Consider the following 18649-nt stretch of genomic DNA (forward strand, 5'->3'; position numbering starts at 1 on the left):
ATCTATTCCAGTGTTTAGGACAGGGCTTGACATATAGCAAGCATTTAGCAAATATCATAATTATTATTAATTATTATTATGTGTACATGTGTATGTTCCTGTGTGTGCCGGTGCAAGTCTGCATGCATGTCTGGAGCCTGGCGTGGAGGTCTGTGCGCAAGTGCAGCTGCTCCTACTTTCTGCAGTCTGGAGGGGTGGGGGCCACTGGTTGGGAAGTTTGTGGGACGTGCATCGTGGAGGACTGATCGACCCCATGGCCTTTCCTCGGTCCTCCAGATGCACGCTTCCCTCGATGCTTTTCAGAGGCCGAGGGAGGGTCCCAAGCTCTCCCGGCTCAGGCTGTCCTTCTGGGGTCACTGGAACCTCCCCTGAGTGGGGGAGCTGCTGAGAGAGGGGCGGGAGGCTTTGTGGGGAACGAGTCAGCTTGGCTCCGGCAGCTGCTCCGGGCTCCGTCTCCCTACCGGCTCCTCCGACCTGGCTGGAGTCAGGCCCCCCTCCCTCCCCTGCCTGGTCCCTCACCCCAGGAGTCTTTGGGGTTTTTTTAAGTTAGCAGCCATCCTCCACCCAGCCCACTACTACGGAGCAGCTCTGTGATGCTTTTTTGGTTGTCGGAGAAAGACTTTGGTGGTGTCTGGACAGAGGTGATCCCGGAGGGGCCTCACAGGTCAAAGGTCATCCCCCTTCTTTCCCCCAACCCTTCCTTGGAGTGTGTACCCATCCCTACCTCATTCACTCTTCCCTCTGTTCCAGCACAGCACAGCTCGGGAAAAGATGGTTAGGAAGGGGGGTGGATGCTGAGGGGTGAATCTGGGGAGCCAGGGGTACAGAGATGTGGGGGAGAGGGTGGAACATGACTGCCTGATATCAGTAGATCCTGAGCCAAAGTCAATAAATGCTATGGACCCAGCGGCCCTGCCTGTTCTCTCAATTATTCAATCAGTGGTATTTATTGATTGTCTACATTCATTCACTCAGTGGTATTTACTGAGTGCTTACTATGTGCAGAACACTATACTAACAGAACAGTGTTTGGCACATAGTAAGCCCTTAAATACCATCATCATTATTATTACAGTGCTTGGCAAATAATAAGCACTTTACAAATACCATTTAAAAAAAATCATCTGTGATTACTCAGCCCTCTTAAACCTCAAAGTATTTCCCAAACCCTGTTGCCACTTGACCCAGTGACAAACATGGGCTCAACAACTGGGTTAGATTTGAACCCAAGGCTTGACCCGCTTTAAACTTCCTCTACCTCAGGGGCACGGCTGCAGTAGGCAAGCGGCAGAGCCGGGACGAACCCCATCTCTTGACTCTCAATCCCACTTTTTCCACCAAGCCACACTGCTTCTTCACAACAATAACAAGAGAAGCAGTGAGGCCTAGTGGAAAGAGCCCAGGCCTGGTAGTCAGAGGACCTGGGTTCTAATCCAAGCTCCGCCACTTGTCTGCTGTATGACCCTGGGCAAGTCACTTAATTTTTCAGTGCCTCAGTTACCTCATCTGTAAAATGGGGATTAAGACTGGGAGTCCCATGTGGGACATGGACTGTTTTCAACCTGATTATCCTGTATCCACCACAGTGCTTTGTACAGTGCCTGACCCATAGTAAGTGCTTAACAAATGCCATTAAAAAAACCCAACAAACCAGTGCTGCTCTTAATGGACCCCAATCTGACCACGACCTTCATGGGCACCTCAAAAGACCCCCCAAAGGGCGGGATGGAGACTCCCTACCTTGGTTCCCTCCAGTCTCAATCCCAGCCCCCAGTATAGGCTGTGTCTGACACAGCTCGGTGTTCAGTGCTGTTGAACGAACAGACACGGCCTTTTAAACTCAGGCTCCTTTATTTTGATTTTTGATTTCATTTTTGGCTCGAGCCTGTTGTTTGCAAAAGCTTGGCATGTTTTTTAAATTAGCGTTGCAGGGAGAGGATATTGCCGGATCCTGTGTGGAGATAATGACCCCTAGGAGCCCTGAAATCCCCGCCCAGGCAGGGAGAAGGCACCAAAATATTTTGCTGCAGAGAAGCCCCCTTTCTGAAGCTTAAATTAAGAGAACGCACTCCGAACCTCCTCCCCCTCTCCTCCTCCCCCCACCAAACCTTTAGTGGAAACACGCACACACCAGGAAGAAGGAATTTATCGGGGAATGCTGCCTAATTGTTAAAAGCCCTAGTCGGTGGCATAACTTGAAAGAATGTTCTGCTCATCCTTCAGAGCGGAAGTCGCAGAATCCTGGAGTTGGAAGGGATCCTGCGAGGCCATCTGGTCCAGCCCCCTGCCTCCAGACAGGTGAATATCTGAAACTCTTCGGGGCCGAAAGTGTGCCTAACCTTTTAAAAAGGATCTCCAGGGAGAGAACTTGAGTAGAAGTAATAGCATTTATTTGCACTGCACTGTGCTAACCCCTTGGGAAGTACAACCCAAGAGGGTTGCCGATAAGGAACTTACACTCTAATGGGGGAGAGAGACATAAAAAGAGTCCACCGTTTCTCCTGGAGCAGCCCCCGCCTGCAGGAAGGGGATGGACTAGATGAGACCGGGGGCGGGTGGAGAGTGGGGTCCAGGTGAATGGGGAAAGCAGACAATGGTTTTTACAAGACTCCCTCGCCGCTGATCCCTGGCCCACGTCCTACTTCTGGCCTGGAACGCCCTCCTTCCTCAAATCCACCAATCACTCTCCCCACTTTCAAAGCCTTACTGAAGGCACATCTCCTCCATGAGGCCTTCCCAGGCTAAGCCCCCTTTTCCTCACCTCCGACTCCCTTCTGCGTCGCCCTGACTTGCTCTTCCTTCCCCTCCCCTCCTCAGAGCACTTAAGTATATACTTTTATTTATATTGATGTCTGTTTATTTGTATTGATGTCTATCCCCACCCCCACCGACTCTGAGATTGCTGTGAGCAGGGATTGACACTCTTCGTCGCCGTATTGTACTTTCCCAGGTGCTTAGTACAGTGTACCGCATAGAGTAAGTGCTCAATAAATACGATTGAATGAATGAATGAAAAGGTGTGGGGGGAACCTTGTAACTGATGCTGCCATCAACATATGGTGGTCTCATATGATGCTCTGGATATAGACCTGGAAACTGCCAGTTTGCTGGGCTCGGGGAGAGAGGGTGAGCAGGGAGGCAGCGGGGGAAAAGTAACCACTTTCCTGCTGACCTTGGGCAAATCACTAAACTTCTCTGTGCCAGTTAACCCATCTGCAAAATGGGGATTAAGACTGTGAGCCCCATGGGGGATATGGACCGCGTCCAATCTGATTATTTTATATCTATCCCAGTGTTTAGTACAGTGCCTGGCACATACAAAGGGCTAATCAAATACCATAAAAAAAAGAGAAAGAACCAGATGAGGTTATACATGGGACTTCAAACGTAAGTGTGTCTGGGGTCAATCAGTGGTATTTGTTGAGCTTTTACTGCACCTGGGTGTCTCCCCATTTGACCCACTCTCTCATCCAGGTCACCCCTGAGATGCTGCTGCTGATGATAATAAAAATAATAATCGTGGCACTTGTTATGTGCTTACTATGTGCCAACCACTGTTCTAAGCACTGGGGTAGATACAAGACAATAAGATTGGACACAATCCCTGTTCCACAGGGGGCTCACAGTCCTAATCCCCATTTTACAGGTGGGGGAACTGAGGCACAAAGAAATTAAGTGACTTGCCCAAGATCACTCAGCAGACACGTGGAGGAGTCGGGATTAAAACACATGGCTTTGGACTCTCAGGCCAGTGCTCTCAGGTCATGCTGCTTCCCTGTGCTATCTCCTTCTGGTCTCTCCTCTCCTGTCCAACTCAGCTAGCGACTGGAGAGGAGAATCCCGCAAACCCGGGAATTTTCCTAGTGTGCCTGAGTCTTCCTGGGAGAATTGGGTTTGCCCAGCCTCTCCCGGTCCTTCCCCTGTCCCCGCCCCTCTCTGACTTTGCCCCACCCACATCCCCAGCTTCTCCTTTCCCTGAATCACTAATCCTCTCCAGACAGGAACATCTGATGAGGAAATTGTTGCGGAAATTGAAAGAAAAGTGACGGGGCTGGAGGTGGGGCCAGGAAGTCCAGCTGAGGGCTGCTGAGGTCAGCCTCCCTGGGCTTCTCCCCTGCCCAATCCCAATCTCCTTTCCCTCTGAGTTTCTCTGAGACAGTGCTCTGCACACTTCCACTTGAACAATCTACAGTTGCAGCCCTGTGCTCTAGCTCTGGGGATAAGGAGAAATAGTCCTGGTCTGGAAGTCAGATGTCCTGGATTCCAGCCTCAGCTTTGCCACTGGCCTGTGTTGGGTGAGACCTTGAGCCAGGGACTTAGCATCTAATGACAACTGTGGTATTTAAGTGCTATTTAAGTGCTTACTATGTGCCAGACACTGTACTAGGCACTGGGATAGATAAAAACAAATTCGGTTGGTCACAGTCCCTGTCTCATGTAGGGCTCATAGTCAATCCCCATTTACAGATGAGGTAACCGAGGCCCAGAGAAGTGAAGTGACTTGCTCAAGGTCACACAGCGGACAAGTAACGGAGCCAGGATCAGAACCCTTGACCTTCCCACTCACAGGCCCCTGCTCTATCCATTATGACATGCTGCTTCAACATCTGTAAATAGGGAATGAAACAAGTTCTGTCTCCCTACAATAATAATGATGGTATTTGTTAAGTGCTTACTATGTGCCAAGCATCTCCCAGGAGTGCTATGGTGATAAAATGAGGTAATTGGCGTGAAGAATAAAAGTGACCTACAAATCAGCGATATGATGTCTTTGGGCCTTCCCTTCCTGACAGAAGGGAATTAGAACTCAGGTCTTTCTTACTCCCAGGCCTGTATTCTTTCCACTAGGCACCTCCCCCTGCCACGTCCAACACACACACTCACTCCTCCCCACAGAAACAGTCACTGGTTCAGGGACTAGGGTTAGTATATGTGAGTTCTGTGCTTGGTTATAAGGCCGGAGGCTGAAGGGTGTCTGGTTGAGGGAAAGAGGGATGGCCTCTCCTCTCCCCAGGGCTCTCCACAGGTGACTTGCCTCCCCACCCCCCAATTCTCCCAGCTGGTCTCAGCCCCCTCCCACATAACCCAGAACCGCCCTCCCACCCCCGCCCACCTCCTCAGCTCATCTCCCAACATGCAGGTAGGGCTCTCTTTGCACCAGCCATATTTAACAAATCTGTTTACCATTAAACAAAATGTCGAACCATCTGTGACCGTAGCAACGGACATGGGACAGCACGGGGTCAGAGGTGACCACGTTGTTTACTTTAATTTCTTTGAGAGCTTTTGGAGATATTTTTTTTCCCCTCCTGGTTTATTAAATTCAGATGAAATGTCAAGGGGGATTGTTTTATTTTTCTTTAGGTCACATGAGGTTTTTCATCATCTATCTCTTTTTCTTCACTTCCCCTATTTCTGCCTCTCTCCTTCTACCTCTTCCTCTCTCCTTTGGACTGTCTCAATCTATTTCTCTGCCTTTGTCCTTTATCTCTGTCTCTTTCAGGTCTCTGCCCACCCTCATCACAAGATCTCCTAGTTTATCAGAGTGTAGGTAAAGGAACCCAGGAGTCCAGTCTCCTGACCCCAGCCCTGACTTCTGTTACTTGCTTCACTCTGCCCTCTTCCCTCTCTCCCTGAAATCCTCTTATCTTGCCACTCAGACTCAGGCTCCCTTGGGGCTCCCCATGGGAGTTGGGGGAGTCTCCATTTGTCCCCCACCTTCCTGCTGCTGCTACCAGGGCATCTTTAATGTCTATTTTACTCAAACATAGCCACTAAGATGATGAGGGATGGTCTGATTGGGGCCTGAGGTGGGGATAGATATGTGTTGGGAGAGAAGGAGGCTAGGGAGGGGGTCTATATCTCAAGAGACGGGAGTCCCCCCTCTTCATTAGGAACTACCCGGCCCTGACCTCTGAACAGTATCCTGCCTGTTTTGTGTGTTTGGGCAGGAAAAGGGTGGAAACCTTTTCCAGACTCAATCAATGGTATTGATTGAGTGCGTACTATGTGCGGAGCACTGTTCTAAGTGTTTGGGAGAGTACAGTAATTCCTCAGCCTCTCCCTTCCCTATTTTTTAATAGGGGTGACAGGGGAGGGGTTGTGCTAATATGGGAGGGGCTGGGCATGGTGGGTGAAGAACATTTGTGGGAGAGCAGGGAAAGGACACTTGGGGAGGGGGTGTGGGGGAGGTGTGTTTGTGTGTGTGTGCGCGCGCCAGGTCCAGCGAGCAATCCCACTCGAAGGGGCTGAAATGAAATCTGAGAGGAATGTGGAAACCCTCTCAACCAGATTCATTTCCTCCTGGCCCTTGTTTAATTCTTGAAGCGGCCATCCCCGGAAAATAGGGCTTAATTTATTCAGCCAGCTCTGAACATCAATCAGTGGTATTTATTGAGCATTTTCTGTGCAGAGCACTGTACTAAGCACTTTGGAGAGAACAATATATCAGTCAATAGACATATTCTTTGCTCACAGTGAGTTTACTGGTTTGAACAGACCCTATAGTGGAGACAGTCAACAAACTAATAGTATTTGTTAAGTGCTTAGTACGTGTCAAGCACTGTGGTAGATTCAACATAATCAGGTTGAACATAGTCCTTGTCCCACATGGGGCTCACAATCTAAATCCCCGTTTTACAGATGCAGTAACTGAGCCACAGAGAAGTTAAGTGACTTGTCCAAGTTTACATAGCAGACAAGTGGCAGATCTGGGATTAGAACCCAGGTCCTTCTGACTCCCAGGCTTGTGTACTATCCACGGGACCCCGCTGCTTCTCACAAAACAATAGGGCTAAAATAGGAGTAAAAATCACAGCTCCTGCCCTTGAGGAGCTGTCAGTCCCAGAGATCTCAACACAAAGAGACCCTCTAGATGCACCCAGACCCACATGACTACTGTACACGGCGTCACCACCATGCACATGCTGACTCATATGTATATATAGAGACATATGCACACAAATCTCTTGACCTGAGCCCTGGAGTGGGATGGTGAGAATCCAAGGGCCAGGGTGGAAAGGGAGGGTCCTGCTCCCCTCTCTCCCTCCACCCCTCCCTGCCTGGGCAGACCCCCTCCTCAGGCTGTGGGCCAAGAAGAAGGGGGAACCCTTCCCTTAACTGATCCCAAATGTGGGCAGCTTTGAACTCCTGGCAGAATGGGCCCCAGGCCTTGGGGTGGGCAGTGAGAGAACCCCAGGAGGGACACCCCCCCCCACCCCATCCTGGCCCTCTTACTGGTCCCAATTTTGTTCAAAGCTGGGGACAGGTGGCGTTGCTTAACAAGGGGATGCAATATATGAGAAGCAGGTGGGGGCTGGGCCAGCCGGGTCAGCTTGGAGTGGGAAAGGGAGGGGGAGACACCCAGTGGGGTTGGAGGGGGCGGGTTTCTGTGTCCTCCACCACATGGTGTTCAAATTACCCTCGGGCCTACTGAGCAGAATTCGGAAGTGGCAGTCACAGAGGAACTTCCCCTTTCCACCTTTTCCTACACACCTGACCACATCAGCACTACACAGCCCCTGTTACCCCTCCAGCCCCTTGGGGGGAGAAGAAATATATGGGGGGGGGGGGTCCTGGAGGAAGAAGAAAGAGGAAGGGAGGGAAAGGAAAAGCCCATCCAACCATGGAAACAGAGGCAGCTGAAATATCAGGATCTTGTCCATCTCAAAGTCCCATCCTCCTGTCTTAAGGCAGGATGGCTTTTTCTCAAACCCACCTAATTGCAGAGCGTGTGTGTGGGTGTGAGTCTCCTGTATTAACAGATTCTGCCCACCCTTTTTTTTTTTCCAATCCCAGGTGTCCCCACCACTCCCAGGCAATTTGGGGTCAGTGCCACCCTTGTGCCCTTCCTTTCAACCCCTCAGGCTGGGGTTCCCATGAGACCTCCAGTCCTTACAGTGTCCCCCAGCCCCATTTATCGCAGGTGTTTGTTGTGATTCCCCAGTCTTGTCTTCCACCTTCCCATGTAGCCCCCTATCTGAACAGGTGGTGGGGAGCTGTGAAAGGGAGTGAGAACCTGGATCCACAGTCCGGATGCCCAAATGTGGCCATCTGGAGGGCGAAGGAAGAAAGAGCCACTGGGCTATGGAGGCAGGTGGGGCAACTGTTGGTGGGGGAGGCGGAAGATGGTGGGAGGAGAGGACTTGCATGTCCTGTTCTGAGGCGGCGACTTGGGGAAACCATGTCCGAATGCCCCCTCTCGCCTAGCCTCCCTATAATAATAATAATAATGGTAATAATGATGGCATTGGTTAAGTGCTTACTATGTGCCAGGCACTGAACTAGGCCGCTGGGGTAGATACAACTTAATCAGGTTGGACACAGTCCCTGTCCCACATAGGGCTCACAGTCTTCTCATTCCCCATTTTACAGAGGGAACCGAGGCCCGGAGAAGTGAAGTGGATTGCCCAAGGTCTCACAGCTCGCAAGAGAAGCAGTGTAGCTTAGTGGAAAGAGCCCGGGCTTGGGAGTCAGAGGTCGTGGCTTCTAATCCCGACTCCGCCACTTGGCAGCTGTGTGACTTCGGGCAACTCATTTCATTTCTCTGGGCCTCCGTGACCTCCTCTGGAAAATGCGGATGAAAACTGTGAGCCCCACCCGGGACAACCTGATAACCTTGTATCTCCCCCAGCGCTTGGAAGAGTGCTTGACACAATAAGCGCTTGACCGATACCATCGTTATTATTATTAAGTGGCGGAGGCGGGATTGGAACCCATGACCTTCAGAGTACCAGGCCCGTGCTCCAACCATTCGGCCACGCTGCTTTTTCCTGTCTCCGTCCCTCTCCCCGTCCTGTCGGGGACAGGGGCTCAAGGGCGTCAAGGAGCCCCCGGCCCCGCCCGACGGCCCCGGGGCAGGCGCGGGGTGGCCGCGAGGGGGCGCTGCCGGAGGGCGGGGACCGGCTGCGGCGGAGGCTGCTGCTGCCGCTTGCTGCAATTGCAGCTGCAGCTGCAGGCAGCGGCTGCGGCGGCGGCTGCAGGGAGGGCGGTGACGTCTCCGGCCGCGATGCAGTAACGGGACTGACTGCTTCCGGAGAGCCGGGAGGAGGCGGCGGAGGCAGCGGCCTGGAGAGACACGTTCCTTCCCTTCCCTAGCTCGGGTAAGTCTCCGCTCCAGGGGGTCGGTGGCCCCTTGCCCCAGCCCGGACCTCAGGGGTGGGTGGGTGGGGGGGGAAGCGTTCTGCACCCAGTAAGGCTCAATAAATACCATCGAATGAATGACCGGACTGGAGCTCAGGCCGTTCCCCCTCCTGGGGGGAGAGGGATTGAACGCCCTTCTTTTCCCGTGGGCTCCGATCTGCAGCTCCGGGAGGAGTCCTAGGCTGGGGGGTAGGGGGGGGTAGGGGGGGGTGGGGGGGTGGGTGCGTGGAGAGGCGGGGAAGGTGGTTGGGGGGGGTCTCACCGGCTCCTGGTGTCTGCCCTGCCGACCCTCCCTCCGCCCCGAATCCTCCCCCTCTCCCTTGGGATGCTTGTCGCAGTCCGGCAAAGAGGCAGGGGGATGGTTGGCATGGGCGGGGGCGGGTAAACCCAGAACCTTCAGGAAGCCGGACACCCCCCCCCCCTCCGCCCCCCATGCTCCCCGGGTAGGACAGGTGTCTAACTCTGACAATCCCTGGGTGCCCCCTTTCCCCTCCCCCACTAATCATCTCCGCCTCCTCATCCTTCCCATCCTGGGGAATGGGCCATCCTCAACACAGGCCTGGAGAGGGGCAGCTGCCCCAGAATCTATGGTGTGATCCAAGTGTCCGTTTTAAAAGAGACACCGCTGCTAGGAAGGGGCTGGCCTCGTTTGCTTTTTTTTGGAGGGGGGGGGAAGGTGGGGAGAATGGTAAGTAGGGAATCCTTATCCCCCCCACTCCCCTGCCACTTCTCCAGTCATTGCTGGAGAAGAGTTTGGGAAAGGTTTGGGAAGGTTTCATTTCTTCCCTTCTCTTCTTTCTCTTCATCCATTGCTGGAGGAACGAAAGGGAGTGGATAAGTGTGAAAGCTTTATCCTTGCTCCTCATCGAATTTGTACCTGCCTCACAGGGCACATGGTGGGAGAGTATTACTAAATTTTAAATAGTATTAAATACTTACTAAATACTAACTATTGCTGTATTACTAAATGATTATGGTCTTTAAGTGCTTACTATGTATCAAGCACTATTCTAAGAGTTGGAGTAGATACAAGTTAATCAGGTCAGACACAGTCCTTGTCCCACATGAGGATCACAGCCTAATTTGGTGGGAGAGTAGGTATTAAGACTCCATCTTACAGTTGAGGAAACTGAGGAACGGAGAAGTGAAGTGACTTGTTCAAGGTCACACGGCAGGCAAGTGGTGGAGCTGGGGATTAGAACTCGGGTCTTCTGGCTCCCAGGCCTGTGCTCTGCTAGTCCACGTCACTTTTCCTTTGAAACTATTTGCTTATCTGAGACGGGGGTTGGGGGGCGATAATGGACTCCAGACCCTCTCTTCCCCCACCCAATTCTTCCCGTGGAGCTACAAATTCAGATTTCCTCTTGAACAATATGGAGTTGGGTGGGGAGGGAGGAAACTCCCTGGGTTGAAGAGGGGCCTTGGGTTTGGGTGTACTGGGGAAAGAGGGTTTGAGAAGGGGTTCGGATCGTAAGCCCGTCAAACGTCAGGGACTGTCTCTATCTGTTGCCGACTTGTTCATTCCGAGCGCTTAGTACGGTGCTCTGCACATAGTGAGCGCTCAATAAATACTATTGAATGAATGAATCGAGGCACCGCCTCAACCCTGGAATGAGAAAGCAGGGTGTACGAGCCCGGGAAGAGGAACAGGAGTCAGCTGCGTTGGGCCTCTACCTAAGACAAGACAGGGGAAATGGGCATCTACTGAAGCGGGAAGGTTGGAGGCCAGGCCTGAGGAAGAGCAGGGGAGTGTGGAGAAACTGGAATGGCGAGTCATGCCCTCCATGTCGAGGATTTACTGGGTAGAGGGAATGGGGAGAAGCGGAAGTGTGTCGCAGGTCTGGGGGACTGAAAAGGTCACCTGACCCCATCCCTTCCTCCTTCCCCGGCCCCCACCTCACAACCTCCATTCACTCATCTAGTGAGCGCTTACTGTATGCACAGCACCGTACTAAGGGCTTGGAAAACACAGTTCAGCAATAGAGACACAATCCTTACCCACAGCTGCTCAGTCTAGAGCGGGGGAGATTGACATCAGCGCAAGTAAAGAGGCATCGATTTAAATAAATAGGATATATACACGTATAGATAAGTGCTGTGGGACGGAGAGAGGAGGGAAGAGCAGAGAGTCGCGGTGACGCGGAAGGGAGAGGGAGCCGAGAAAAAGCGGGGCTTCGTCTCCTTACGGTACTTGTTGAGCTCTTACTACGGGCCGAGCCCTGTTCTAAGCACTGGGGTGGATCCGAGTCGATCAAGACGGACACCGTCCCTGTCCCACGTGGGTCTCATTTCATTCACAGAATGGGGATTAAGAGGGGAACCGAGGCCCGGAGAAGTGAAGTCACTTGCCCCAAAGCGACAGGGCGGACAAATGGCGGAGCGGGGCTTAGAACCCGGGGCCTTCCGACTCCCAGGCCACCGAGCCACGCTGCTCCTCTTCATCCGTTCCCATCCCATCCTCCTTCCCACCTTCCCCAGCCGTGCAACCTCTCAGCTCTGAGAAGCGGCGTGACTCAGTGGAGAGAGCTCGGGCTTTGGAGTCAGAGGTCATGGGTCCACATCCCGGCTCGGCCACTTGTCAGCTGTGTGACTTCGGGCAAGTCGTTTCACGGTGCCTCAGTTACCTCATCTGTAAAATGGGGATTAAAAGTGTGAGCCCCACCTGGGACAACCCGATTCCCCCGTGTCTACCCCTGCGCTTAGAACGGTGGTCGGCACATAGTAAGCGCTTAACAAATACCAACATCGTTATGATTATCGTTCTTCTTGTCGGCCCGGCCCCGGAAGGCGCCCCCGACAGGCGGCCAGCGGCGCCGAGGCGAGAGGAGCGTCGCTGTCCTTTCAGCACCGTCCGAGGGCCCGACCCTCGGACTCCTCTGTCTCTGGGATCCCGGGGTCCCCCCGGCCCCTCTCCCTCGGCCCCGGGGGACTGTCTGAGCCCCCATTCGCTGCCGGGAGGAGGCAGGTCAGGAAACCTTCCTTACCCTCACATCCGGAGAAGCGGCGAGGCCTCGGGAGTAGAGCGCGGGCCCGGGAGGCCCGGAGACCTGGGTTCCGATCCCTGCTTCACCGCTTGTCTGCTGCGTGTCCTTGGGCCGGCAGCTTAACTTCTCTGGGGCTCGGTTCCCTTATCTGTAAAAATGGGGATTAAGACCGCGAGCCCCGTGTGGGACACGGATCGGGTCTTCTGTCTACCCCGGCGCCCGGCATATAGTAAGCCATTAAGAGATACCCTTGAAAAAAAGAAAACCTTCTGGAGGACCCTAATGACCACCCCCACCTTTCAACCCCCTCCCCCCCCCCCCCCCACCAATGAGATCCACCCGCTCCCCCACCCGGGCAGGGCCCTCTCTCGCGGCTCTCCCTCTGTTTCCCACCGACCACGATCTGATCCTGGGAGATCGTGAGAAGCGGCGGGACGTAGAGGAGAGAGCCCGGGCCTGGGAGTCGGAAGGTCACGGGTTCTAATGCCAACTCCACCACTCGCCCGCTGTGTGATCTTAGGCAAGTCGCTTCACTTCTCTGTGCGCCTCAGTTACCTCATCTGTAAGATGGGGGCTGAGACTGTGCGCCCTACGTGGGACAGGGGCCGTGTCGCACCCGATTTGCTCATATCCACCCCAGCGCTTAGGGCGGTGCCCCGCCCGTAGTTAGCGCTTAACGAATACCATTCATTCATATTTGAGCGCTTACCTCGTGCAGAGCACCGTATTAAGCGCTTAGAAATGACGATTTGGCAACTGACAGATCCTACCTAACAACGGTTTCACAGTCTTATTATTATTGTTATGTAATTCATTATCTTGCGCGGCCCTGTTGCTCGCTAACCCCCTCTGTCTGTCTTCTCTTCCGCTGCCCGGGCAGGACGGACATGTTCGCGTTGCGTCCCCCAGACGGGCCCCCCTTCCTGGGGGGGAAGCCCCCAGGAAACCCAGCCCGGCCCCTGCAACCGGACAACAACTCCAACTTCGTGGCCAGGGCCTACGACGCCAACGAGAACTGGAGCCCGGGAGAGGACGGCGCCCCGAGCCGGGAGGCGTCTCCCCCTTCCCACAACCGGGCATTCCTGGGGAAGGGGTCGCCCCCCGGCCCCGCACTCGCCTTGCTCTCTCCACCTCCTGAGGGGGCGGTTCGGAGCCCCCCCGAGGGGGCCGAGGGGGGCAGGGCCGAGCCGGAGAAAGCCGGGGCCGGGCCTGGATCAGCAGCCTCCCCCCTGGAAGACATCGGTTACTCCAGCAGCTCCCTGAGCATCGACAGCAGCCCGAGTCCAGACGGCGAGGTCCCAGGGGTCCTCGCCGGCCCGGGCCCGGAGTCCCCAGAGCCCGACCCCCTCCTCCCGACCCTGGCGGCGGCCGTCCAGCACCTGCAGGCCCGGGAGAGGTTCAAGGAGTGGGAGAAAGAGAAGCATCACGTTCACCTGGTCATGTACCGCCGGCTGGCCCTGCTTCAGTGGCTCCGCGGCCTGCAGCAGCGCCTGGTGGACCAGCAAGCCCGCCTGCAGGAGAGCTACGACACCATCCTGGACAACCGCAAGGAGCTCATCCGCCGCCTGCGGCAGGGGGCCGGCCCGCCGCAGCGCTCCGCTCAGGACAGCGGCTGAACTCCCCTCCCCGCCCCCACCCCCATCCTCCGCTCCCCCATCCCCTGGCTCTTGCTGCACGCAAGTCTCCCGCCGTCCCTTCCCTGAATCCTCCCCCACCCTACCGTCTGACCGCCTACCAAATCTTGGTTATCCAGGGCCCGCTCAGCCCGTTGGAGCGGCAGCTGCCGCCTTTTGGTGTCTCCCCCACTTCGGGCCTTTCCCCTGCTCCCTGATGCCTCCGAAAGGGTACAGGTGGAGAGGAAGGCCAGCCCCCTCCGTGGAGTTCCGATTAAAGACTTCGTGGGGGAGGAGACGGAGATTTGGGGATTATCGGTGGCTTCCCCGGGCACCTTTTCATCCTCTCACCATCAATAATCGAGAGGAGGGGGAACGGGGACTGCACGTGTTGCGGTTTCAGAGCCGGGGCTGGGCCGAGAGTGCGGGTAAGAGGGAGCCCCAGCCCTCAGCAGAGGCTGGGTTTCAATTGTCCTGGGGATTTGAATTTACCCTTCAGGTGTCCCACCGAAACAGATCCCTCTCCAAGTCGAGTTGCGTTAGATGGGCTCAGATTTCACCGCGCTTCCCCTCTGCCAGGTGAGCTACTCTGGGTCTACCAGCTCCCGCGATGCGGGGAGGAGGGGACTGGCGGCGGAAATTCAGAACGTGATTTGGGAACAACGGCTTTGGCTAACCGGTTCATCACCGTTTAGAACCTCGTTGAGGTGAATCAGCATGATCCATGCCCACCCTCCCTTTACCCACACCTCCTTCGTGTCCCTTTCCTCATTTACTCCCTGAACGAGATGCTACCAACAGTAATTCCTGGCTCGCTGTTTCTGAGCAACCTAAACCCGAATGGTGGGTCAGATGCCCTAGTCGTCCGGTTTTATATCCAACACGGTCTAGTTTTCGGCTGGATCATCCCCAGCCCACAGAGGACCCAGCGCCGGACCCCTTTAAGGCAGGTATTTTAATTTTCTTTAATATCTTTCCTCCTTCAGAGGATGCTGGGAAGGGAAAAGCCCTGGAATTCTCTCCTCCCGGAGAAACACTCTAGGTTTAGGTGGACTCAGACTTTTGTAAACTGTTGGGTATACTATTATGTTATTCTGTGTGTCTGGTATGACACGCATGATGTCATGTGTGCCTCGAAGTCTGGGTTTTAAAGCTGCCAGCAGCCACCTTAATGGCAGGTCTATGGACTTTGGATTCTAGTAAAACAAAAAAAACTATATCACTCTCAGAGTAGAATTTTGATCTGGATAATTGTTTGATTGAAGCCTCTTCTCCACAGGGCTCATGTGGACCCAGCCATGAAGCTTCCCCTCAGACACAGAATCCCTGGATAATCTAGCCTAAAGGTTATAGAAATGAAGGTCGTACCAGTTCATTGGCTTTGCTTCTCCCTGCCTGATTTCCTTTAGGCCCGTAGCCTGCTTTTCCTAGGCCCTGGACGAGTGCTAATCTGCAGGGCTAGTTTAAGGATTTATTTTTAGACCTAATGAAAACAGTGGCAAAAGAGACATAGTCATTGAATATTTTGCCATCACCCCCATGGAGCTATTGATCATAAACTTCTAGAATCAGGAGGAATTTTGAGATTATCTGGGCCAGGGCCACTACTTCTGCCATTCAGGGCAGAGGGGAAATATCTATCAACCCCTGAAGTCATCCTTCTCCATAGCCCTGCTGTTGGTACAGTGCAAAGAGCCCGGATCCTGGGTTCTAGCCTCGGATTGTTGCCGAATTGTACTTCCCAAGCGCTTAGTCCGGTGCTCTGCACAGAGTACGCACTCACTAAATTAGATTGAATGAATAAACGATTTGCCTACCGCTGGCTTACATAGGCAAAGATCACTTGGTGGTATTTATGGAGCACCTGTTTTGTTTTGGTTTTTTTTTTAAATAGTATCTGTTAGGCATTTACTATGTGCCAGGTCCTGTACTAAGCGCTAAAGTAGATAGCTAATCAAGTTGAACAAAGTCTAAGTTCCACATGAGGTTCACAGTCTTAATCCCCATTTTACAGATGATGTAACTGGGGCACAGAGCAGTAAAGTGACTTGCCCAAAGTCACTCAGCGGGCAAGTAGCGGTGCTGTGAGTAGAACCCACAGCCTTCTGACTCCCAGTCCCAGACTCTATCGCTAGTCCACACTGCTTTTCATTCTTTTGGGAACAATGCACTGTATTGTATTTTAGGAAAAATGCAACTGAAGGATGAGGCATGTTACGGGGAGAGTCATTCTTAATAATATTTTGATTTTATGTACAATTTTTTTTCCCAAAGCAGTTTCACAGGATCTCCTTTTATCCTCATGACATCCCTAAGAGGTAGGAAAAGGCAGGCATTATTCCCATTTTACAGAGGAGGAAAATAGTGCATGGAGGTTAAAGGACTTGGCCATGGTCACACAGCAGGTCAAGAGCAGAGTGTAGACTAGGACCTGGCTCCTCCAGAATCCAGAAGGTTGCTCTTGCCATTACAAGAGAAGCAGTATGGCTTAATATATACAGCACGGGCCTGGAACTCAGAAGGATCTGGGTTCTAATCTCGACTTCACCAGGTCTCTACTGTGTGACCTTGGGTAAGTCACTTACCCAACTCATTTACTTCATCTGTAAAATGAGGATTAAGATTTTGAGCCCCATGTGGGACTGGGACTCTGTCCAACCCGATTTGCCTGTATCCACCCCAGAGCTTAAAATAGTTTCTGGCACATAGTAAGCACTTAACAAATACCACAGTTATTGTTATTATCATTATTATTACTATTATTCTTACACCATCCACTGGAGAAGAGGTTCCTCTCTTACTCCTCTGGCTGAATTCATCCCCTCCTGCTTCGGTGCCAATTTGGCCTCCTTTCCTGTCCTGGAGAGCAGAGAGGCCAGGGTCCCCGGCCAGGAATTATCCTGAGCAGAGGTGGGATCGTCGACGGGCCCAGAGAGGAAATCCAGCAGGAATTTCCTTTCCCCCTGGGCCTCTGCCAGCGGCTGAAGACCCAAGCGAAGGAAGAGGAAAGAGAGAGTGGGAGAGAGGATGAAAATCCTTCCATCACTTTCTCTCTTTGTACAGTAATCCCTCCCCTTGTTTCTTTCTCGACCCTTCCCTGCTCTCCTTCCTCCCTCTCTCTCCTCCCTTCTTGCTCCTCTCCCATCTTTCTCTCCCTTCTTCCCTCTCTCCCCCTGCCTCCTTTTCCTCCCACCCTCTCTCCCTCACTGCCCTCCTTCCTTGTTTCTCCCTCCATCCTTCCACCCACCCTCTTCCTTTCCCTGACAGGCCCTGGGTGGGAACGCCTCAGCTGGGGATCTCCAGGGTGGATTGGCCTGCAGTGCTCTGCTAATGGACTGGGCCAGACCGGGCCGGGCCAGCATGAGAAATAAAGTGCTGCATAATACCCCTGAGCTGTGACCCGGAGGTGAAGCGCATCTGGTGATTAAATAGAGATCCGAATCACTCTCCCGCCCAAGCTGGAGCGCCTCTCACCTTCTCTCCTTTTCGATTTCCCCAGAGCACTTCTCTATGGCCCGGGGGAACAGTGAACTGGGTTGGAAGGGCAATGGAAGTGTGGGGGAGAGGGGAAGAATCTGTGTGGGGGTCAGGGTAGGAATGGAATAATAATGTTATTTGCTAAGCACTTAGTTTGGGCCAGGCACTGTTCTAAGTGCTGGGATGGGTACAAGCAAATTGTTTTGAACACAGTCCTGGTCCCACAAGGGGGTCACAATCTCAATTTCCATTTTACAGATAAGGTAACTGAGGCACAGGAAAGTGAAGTGACTTGACCAAGGTCACATAGACAAGTGATGGAGCCAGGGTTAGAACTCATGACTTTCTGACTCCCAGGACCACTACGTCATGCTGCTTCTCTGAATGGAATGAATGGAACCAGGGAAAGCGCTGGGGAGAAGATTGGGAGAGGGCCGGCATTCCTGCCCTTCCTCCTGCTACCCTGGCTTGGCTGAGCTTCCCTCTTCTCTCCTCCACCCCGCTCCCACCCCCTTCTCCACTCTTTACCTGGAAGAAGAGCTTATAATCTGCCAAGAGCTGTGCTAAATGTCAGGGTCGATTCAGTACAGATCAGATCCAATCCCTTTCCCATCCGAGACTCATATTCTAAAGGGGAGAGGGAAAAGCTATTCAGGTTCTATTTTACAATTGAGGAAACTGAGGCACCGAGAAGTGAAGTGACTTGCTCGAGGTCACATAGGCAAATGGCAGAGCCGGGATTAGAATCCAGGTCTCCTGACTCCTGGCCCTGTGGTCTTTTCACTAGGCCACTCTGCTTAAAAGCATCAGAAGTCTACTCCTCCTTTCCTTTCAGAGGCTCAAGAGAAACTGAGTCAATTTTTACGCACCCAAGAGCCCCAGAAATTTCCACATGAGAGCAGGAATTTCACAGTGCTCCCCTTAGGATTTGAAAACAGGCTGCACCCTGTATGAGCCAGCCTCTCATAGGTGGTGTTATTGGGAACTCAGCACGAACCTGGGCTGCCAATTTATCCCATGGGAAACTTTTCACAAAAAGGAAAATACAGAGACGTTCTGCCTCTCCCTGAAAACCAAAGCCTGGAATAATATTTTCTGATGTGTAGCTTTGAAGGGGGGAAATATGGCTCTGTTGAAACCTGAGCCTCTGCCCACTTCAGTCTCAGTTCCCCCAAAGCAAATAATAAAAATAATGTGATAATTGGAGCTGAGGGAATGGAAGAGGATAAGGGAAACAATTGGCAAGAGTTGGAGAGAGAGAATCATCCCGAATCTAATCGATAGCATTTATTCAGCCCTTACTTTGTGCAGAGCACTGTACTAAGCACTTGGGCGATTACAATATAATCAAGTTGGTAGCTACGTTCCTTGCCCACAAGAAGTTTACAGTCTAGAGGGGAAGATAGACACTAAAAAAAAAATCCAGATTTATGC

At 52.9% G+C, this 18649-nt stretch overlaps 1 protein-coding gene across 1 annotated transcript; it reads left to right on the forward strand.

The window, feature by feature from the left end:
• Positions 1-8938: 8938 nt before the first annotated feature.
• C16H1orf216 (chromosome 16 C1orf216 homolog) lies at positions 8939-15580 on the forward strand. Its single transcript, XM_029080242.2, has 2 exons — positions 8939-9101; positions 13006-15580. The coding sequence occupies exon 2, from the start codon at positions 13013-13015 to the stop codon at positions 13739-13741; it is 729 nt and encodes a 242-aa protein (XP_028936075.1). The 5' UTR covers positions 8939-9101; positions 13006-13012; the 3' UTR covers positions 13742-15580.
• Positions 15581-18649: the final 3069 nt, after the last annotated feature.

Source organism: Ornithorhynchus anatinus, chromosome 16 (genome assembly GCF_004115215.2).
Source record: "Ornithorhynchus anatinus isolate Pmale09 chromosome 16, mOrnAna1.pri.v4, whole genome shotgun sequence".
NCBI classification, from domain to species: Eukaryota; Metazoa; Chordata; class Mammalia; order Monotremata; family Ornithorhynchidae; genus Ornithorhynchus; species Ornithorhynchus anatinus.